The sequence below is a fragment of the Glycine soja genome, chromosome 5, assembly GCF_004193775.1.
Source record: "Glycine soja cultivar W05 chromosome 5, ASM419377v2, whole genome shotgun sequence".
NCBI classification, from domain to species: Eukaryota; Viridiplantae; Streptophyta; class Magnoliopsida; order Fabales; family Fabaceae; genus Glycine; species Glycine soja.
The window spans coordinates 40,797,506-40,805,091 of record NC_041006.1 but is presented as its reverse complement, the minus strand read 5'-3'; the positions used below and the strand labels follow the sequence as shown (position 1 = coordinate 40,805,091).

The window sequence follows — 7,586 nt, the reverse complement described above, 5'->3', positions numbered from 1 at the left end:
GAGAGGATCCGGATCCGAAATTCAGCTAACCCTTACAAAAGGGATTTAACTAAATACTAAGAAAGGAAAAACACAATAAGAGATGAGGATAGAGAAAAAGAATTCCATAGTCCATACATCCTTAGAAATATGAGTTTTACCCTTGTCATCCCTCTTTAGATAGAAAGATGACAATTGGAAACAAGACTCTATACTTTCTAATTTGAAAAAAGTTCAAATCTGGAGGAGAGATGAAAGTAATTTACAATAATAATAATATTCTGATTTATTATGGAATGCTAGGTAATAAGCTTATTTTGTTTATTACTGTGGAATTACAAAATCAATCTAACTAGAAGGATCTTAAATTTTCATTCTAATTATTGAAATTAACTAGAATGTATTGATACAAATTTATATGATGAATTTGTCAACTTTTTATATTAATTACTTAAAAAATATATAAAAAATATTTTTTAATCAATTGATAGTGTCAAAATCTTTAGATTAATTCATGAAAATTAAACTCTTAATTATTATACTACTTTCATGTTTGGGATTATTTTGTCAGAAATTATTTTCGTCAAATACGCACGAACTGGCATGACTCCTTGATTTCAGTTCAAAACAAATTTTATCTTTTGTTAATTTCTAATTATTATTTATTTTAAACAAATGATATTAAGCCACGTACATAGGTTCGTTCACTTCGTGCAGTGCTTTTTTCGTACTAAATAGCACTATTTTTTTTTTTCATTTTGCATGTTGAATTTTTCTATTTCATGACTCTAGTTTACTAAATATTTCAAATTCAATCACCTAACTTATTTACTATTAATTATTGGCTTATCTCTTATTAGATATAAGCCCATTTGCTATGACTTAGTCCATCTGCTATCAATTATAAGCTACTACCTTATCCGTTTCCACTAGCTTCTATGAAAAACAACCTTAGTCGTCCTTTTTAATTCTTGGAGGAATATTATAGTCGTCCTTTTCTATAATTTGGTCGCATTATACATGATTATTATTTTATTTTTTTTATAGGATCGCATTATACATGATAGTGATACCTTATTCGACTAAAAAATATATAGTTTCTCCCCTTAACATATTTCTTTAGTTCTTTCACTCAAACACTTCCTTTTAAATGAAAGGTATGCTCACTTTTATTCTTTTAATCATTGACTGGATATTCTCATAGCATAACTGAGATTAATTTTCAGATTATGAGTTTTTTTTTTTGGTGAATTTTCAGATTATTAGTAATGATTCAACAAAATTTCTTCAATGTAATAACTCCCAAATTTGAATTACTGACATTAAATAAAAATAACCTGAAATCACAGTCCACTTTTAGTGTGAGTAACAATTACTTGGGAAAATGCTCATTTTTATCACAAGTTCATAACACCTGAATGCAATATGAGAATCTAAATATAAATGCAAAACAAAAGGGATGTACACATTATATTCAATAAAAGAAATGCTCATTTGTATTATATCATATATCAGTTAAAGGATACAATAAAAGAATATGTATATAAACGCATAAGAAAGAGAAAAGAAAAGATACAATCAAAGAACTGATGAGCACTATTGGTAACTATAGAACTTAAAACATCACAAACTGCTAGGACAACTCTGTAAAACGGTACCCTTATTATGGCACACATTTACGATTCGGAAGGGAGGGAGAAAAAACCTAAGAAAAGGAGAAGAAAATGCATACATATCCTGCCATTGTACACATTAATTCATTCATCTTATACTATTTCCACAGCAGATATCATGAACTAGTCATTTGGGCCTTCCGGGCATTCTTGAGGTTTCGTACAGTCATGACAAGCTTTTGTCTTTCACCTTCTACCTCCGCAAATCTTAGACTCATTTCTGAGTATCTTTGTTGCAACTCTTTCAGCTCCGTTTCCATTGAGTTGTTTCTTTCCTTCAACAACGATAATTCAGCTAAAGTTTCACAAAGGTAGCCACCCTCATTACTATCTATTGTGGATATTTCTGCTTCTTTCTCCGACAAATGTACATCACTGCCACGGACAGAAAGTAATCAATAACGAATGAATTCCAATAGCTTCAATTCACAAGTTTACAAGAGTAACACGGACAAACTAAGTAGTCAGAACTAGTACTAAACTATGTGTACTTCCAAGTTATAGGAAAAAGATAAAGAACACACCTCTTGAATAATGACACTGCAACACCATTTGAAGTAGTAGTATTCTTGTCCTCAACAACCTGTTTGAAGTGCAAGCCAATTATATTTATTGCTGATATATGTTTCAATAACTTCATACTGACAATACAATAATAATAACTTAAACCAGACAACAAAGGCAAGCAAGACTTGCTTCGTAAATTGTGATTTAAACTTTATGGAACCAAAATTGATGTGAAACTTTGGCTAAGATTAATCATATATATATATTTGAAAATTTCTTATTTCCATCATTCATCGGTACATTTTAATGGATATGCCAATTGACACTAAGACGCTCAATTTTTATTTTTAAGTTGGCAAATTGCTTGAGCTATGTGTTATAATAATCAGTATACTGTATACCTTTTGCAAAGCAATGCTGTGGTTGAATTCCTCCACTTTGTCCTCCAGTTCCTCAATTTTGGATTGGAGCTCCCTTTCCTTCTCCAAAAATGAAGAAGTTGACATTTCCAAAGCTGTTTCCTTTGACTTTATCATGCCCTGCCACAAACAACTCTTTTAGTTTATATGCTCCCCCCAACTGCCATAGCTAAACAAACTATACGTAGAAAACGCAGAGGAATGAAAATTTGTGTAGTAGAAGAAAATATCAATAGAAGAATTAGCATTTGGGAATCAAGCAGTTTTGTCAAAGGACCTATCTATCTCTTGAAACCACTGGGATTCATGAAGTTACCTCAAGTGTTTTTATTTTCTCCCTCAGATTTGCCATTTCTTTTGAGCTCTGAGGAATTGATGCACCCTTTTTGTTCTTTGAATTTGTTTTAGTTCCCTCAGAAAGCTGTGTGCGTCCATTGCTATCCTTGAACTTCTTCTCAATGTTGATTAATGCGTCGTCTTTTTTCTTTAGTTCACCCTTTAGCTGGAAAACTTGCTTTCTCAGATTTTCTTTCTCAGCCTCATCCCCAAGAAGATAACTTTTCAAGTCATTATATTGAGCTCTAAGTGCTTCTAACTCTGACTGCAACACTCTACCCGCCATCTCTTTTTCATCCTTGAGATTCTGCATCCTATTTAGCTCATCAAGTGACCTTTCTGCTTCCTTCTTCAATAAAGCAATTTCACTCACCAGCTCATTGCTTTCCACTGTTCTATTCTGTAACTGAGCCTCAGATTCCTCAAGTGATTTATTCATAAGCTCCAAGTCATTTCTTAACATTTCTTTTTGTTCTACTTGCTCAGAGAGGCATGATATCTCCACTTTAAGCCTTTCATTTTCTGCTTTTAGCATTTGGATCTCTTCAGAGAAATCCCTACTAACTTGTTCCTCACGCGTCTTCTGATTTTCAAGCTGCTTGGACTTGTCCTCAATTTCCAAAAACATCTGTTGTTTCTGAGCTGTCATCATGTCTATTTTGTTGGATAGTTCAATCAGTTTTACCTCATACTCAGCTTTGGCTGACTGAAGCTCTTCATTAACTTTGTGCAGCATTGCTTCCACTAGTCTTTTCTGCGCACGAAGTTCACTTGCTTCGGTCAATGCCCTCATGGCAGCCTTCTCATTTGCATCAAATGTAGAAGCCATTTGCGTTGAGAGCCTTCTAAATTCTTCTTGAAGCCTCTCAGCAGTGTTAGCATTTTTATGTCTGGTGTTTCGCAAAGCTTCTTCCGCACGGATGGCTCTTTGCTCCTGCTCAACTTTGTCGCGTGTCACGGCATCTAGATCAGCTTCAAATCCTGCGGCTTGTTTCTCCAGTTCCTCCTCTAATCTGCTTATTTGGGTTTCAAGTTTCTTGATAGTAGCCAGAGAATTTGAGAATTCTTCAGACTGTTGCTTGAGTTGATTTTCCAGATTCTGAATATGGGCCTCAACGTCATCAACAGCAGGAGGAGGAGATGAACATTCATACTGCATTTTTAATTGTTCTTGCAGTTCACTTTGTTCCAGCTTATATGCAATATCGTGGTTTTCCTGTTTCAATATCTCATAGTCTAGTGCAAGCTGTTCCATCTGCATCTCTAACTCATCTTTGTCTCTCCTATACATCTCTATTTCACCATAGAGATCTATAATCTTTTGCTCAAGTAAGTGAGACTCCTTGGCATTGCTGTGCTCCTTAACTAGCTCTTCCAACTCTTTCTGTTCTTCGTCATCTGTTTCACAATTAGAGAGCTTTCCCGCTAACTCATGGGAGTTTTTACCCTCTTCATGTTTATTGGAAAGACTATATATTTCACTATTTTTCTGCTCCAGCATTTCATCCAGGTCTTGCACTGCAAGAACTAGTTCAGAATTTGCATCTTGTGTCTTCTTTAACTGTAATTGGAGATTCGCATTCAGCTCCTTCTCGTACTTCAATTCTTGTCTAATTTCTTCAACAAGAGTACAAAGATCCCCACTATCCAATTGAGGTCTGTTACTCACTTTGGCCTCCTCCATTCGTTTGCGAAAAGATCTGAGATTGTCACATTCAAGCTTGAGTGCATCTCTTTCCTCTTTCAAGCTAATGATTTCCTTTGAGAGCTCCTGTCCTCTTTTGCTTTCCTTTACAATTTGCTTCCTAAGAGTCTGTAGTTCCAAGTCTGACACATCTGCCTGCCTGGCCAATGCAGCAAGTTCAGCCTTGAGTCTTTCAACTTCCATATCAGATGTTTGATGGGATCTTTCCCTAGGAAACACATCCTGAGAACCATTAGTTGAACTGTCGGTACTCAAACTGTGTTCTGAGCGAGCTGACCAGTCCCAGTGTGATCTCTGATGAATATCATACATTACTGCAGAGGCATTTACAGCAGGCTTTTGGGGCTCTGAAGGGTGGCTGGCCTCTGAAAGAAAACCATGGTCGTTGTGGTGGATGCCACCATTTCTTAATCCATTTTCTCGCAGAGTATCAAGTCCGGAACTGCCATCAGAACTTGACAATGTAATGTCAGAACCACTAGATGTTCTACAATCAGCACTCAGTGCAGCTCCATTGGTGTTTGCTTTGGCAGACACATCCTGTGAAACATAGAAAGAAAAAGTTTAATAATTTCCACAGAAGGAAAGAAAGCAGATAACCTTTGCACTTAGAAAGGACATGACTGTTGAGTTTATATATTGAGGAAATTTTCAATTATGAAACATGATTGTAAAATATAGAGATACCAATCCCTCCCTCCCCCCATCAATCTTCAAAGAAAGAATGTTCAGACAGAAAAGAAAAGTTATTTTTTATTTTGTAGACCAGGATACATAAACAAGCCAAAGTGATTCCAAGGCTCCTAGCCCCAATGAGTGAAACCTTACTTCAGAAGAATCAATTTTAGAGTTTGCGTCTATCTCTCCATTGCTTAAGTAGGTCCTCAAACTTCTATCATTGGCTTTTAGTTTGGCATCTTCACAATCCTCTTCCTCTCTGCAAATGTTATTTGACAAGAAGAAACCCCATCATCAAAAAACAATTGAGCTAGAGGCAAACTCTATAACCTGCAAAGTAAAAATAACAATAGTAGTAATCTCCCTTGTACCTTTTATCATTATTTTCTTGTAGTCTCTGGATTGATACCTGTCCATTAAGCAACAAATCAGAATCACTGAAATCAGCATTGCAGTAAATTTCGCATTCTACTCAATTTATTTTATTAGGAAAAGAGAGAGACCAAATACTAACATGCAAGACGGCATCACAATGAGAATTCTTGATGGGAAGAGAGACAGTGGAGGGCTTTGTAGCCTCAGCATACTCGGCAAAGTCCACAGAAACTTCCCCAAAGGAGCTAGCTTTTGATAACCCCTACACAGAAACTAGATCACAATCTGACACATAACAAACCAAACAACCAACCACAAACAGAAAATTTCAAACTCCATACCGTTGAAACCACAAAATGATATAATCTCTCATTGAATTTCCCAGTCTTTGGCTCCCGAACAAACTTCACTGTTTCGTAGACAGGATTCTCCCATCTACAAACTCCACCACGAACTGCTGCTTTCTCTAACCTCGTAGTTACCTTTCCAATGTCCCCTGGAACTATAGACAGCACCAAACCATCCACCGCAGATTGCACCATCTGAAAATCACACAAACCAAAGTAAAAATCTCTCCTTTCACCATCTCAAATCAAAATCAAAACCCAGTTGCTGCATTGCACCCCCATCATCAAAATCAAACAGAACAAATGGCAACAAAATTATACCCTTTTTAAACTTAAATTGAAATATTTCTTTTTTATTTCCCACTTGCATCCTCCTTCAGAGACAATTCTGTTCGAGGCACTATAAGATACTAAACATGAACACCTCTCCAGGCAGAAATTCGAACCATAGATTCGTCATGTCAGGGAGATTAGCCCCTTAAACTAAATTAAATCAATAAATGTACAAAATTTAATCAATGGTTACTTTCATTGTGAAATGAAACCAAGCTAAGCTACCTGGGTGACATGGAAGTGGAGTTTGAAAACAGCTTTGACCCTGTGTCTCTCACTCTTCCATCTGAACATCTTCGCTCACAAGTCACACTACTCCACCGAGTCACCGACTCAATTCCACATGTCAATGATCCCAAAACCCAGATGGATTTTGGTCACGGAAAAACCACGTCATCAACCGGAGCCACCAAAACCCGCCGGAAAACGCTGCTCCGGTGGTCAACACAGAAAAAGATTGTTGAAGTCAGTCTCGGTGGCTCTGAACACAGTGTAGAAGTGAAGTGACGTTGAAACGAAACCCAGTTATTAAGGAAGGAAAGTGAGAGTGGCGACTTCTGAAAACTCGAAAACAAACAGAGTCAGTGGATCTCATCTCATACGTGCTGTTCTTGTCTTGTGTCTTTGCAACAGTTTTTAAGAAACCAGGTGACACATGTGTCTAACAATTTAATAATTCAATTAGAACCTTCTCTCTGATTATTTCTATTAATCAATTACATTTAAAGAAATAAATGTGTATGCATGTTTATTACTGGACTAGAGGTGAAGAAAAATATTTAATACTATGGTTTTCGTATTAGGAGAGGTGTCATTATTCATGAATAATGATGCCCCTGTACGTTGTCTCTTTTTCTTATACGTAAATTATTGTATCAAATTACCTGCCCCGCGAGTATATAAAAATGATTTTCCGTATTCCTGCGATGTGTTTTTATTAATTTACATTGTTAACATAAGAGAATATGATGGATGAAAGGGAATTTCGAACCAGACCAAAGGAAAAATAATGAAGTGAGTTGTTGGAACAGTAACAATAGCTTGAAATAGAGAATTCAATTCTTACTGGGTTTCATGTACAAGTTTGCCTCTTTTGCTGAAGGGAAGATGAAATTTGGAAACTAGAGACATTGAATTGAATCGCTAGTGTAATAACTAATACTTTAATTTGTGAACATAGATCTCTCTTGAGATTAATTTGTACAAAATAATTTGTGACGAATAATTTTGAGTC

At 35.9% G+C, this 7,586-nt stretch overlaps 1 protein-coding gene across 1 annotated transcript; it reads right to left on the bottom strand.

Annotated features, from left to right (window-relative positions):
- Window positions 1-1,452: 1,452 nt before the first annotated feature.
- On the bottom strand, window positions 1,453-7,020 carry LOC114413360 (intracellular protein transport protein USO1-like). The gene is made up of 9 exons (XM_028377714.1): window positions 6,578-7,020; window positions 6,014-6,214; window positions 5,812-5,934; window positions 5,669-5,706; window positions 5,448-5,556; window positions 2,895-5,159; window positions 2,561-2,698; window positions 2,177-2,235; window positions 1,453-2,027 (listed from the first exon to the last, which is right to left on the bottom strand). Exons 1-9 carry the CDS (start codon window positions 6,644-6,646, stop codon window positions 1,769-1,771), a joined length of 3,261 nt encoding a protein of 1,086 aa, XP_028233515.1. The 5' UTR covers window positions 6,647-7,020; the 3' UTR covers window positions 1,453-1,768.
- Between the last annotated feature and the right edge of the window lie 566 nt (window positions 7,021-7,586).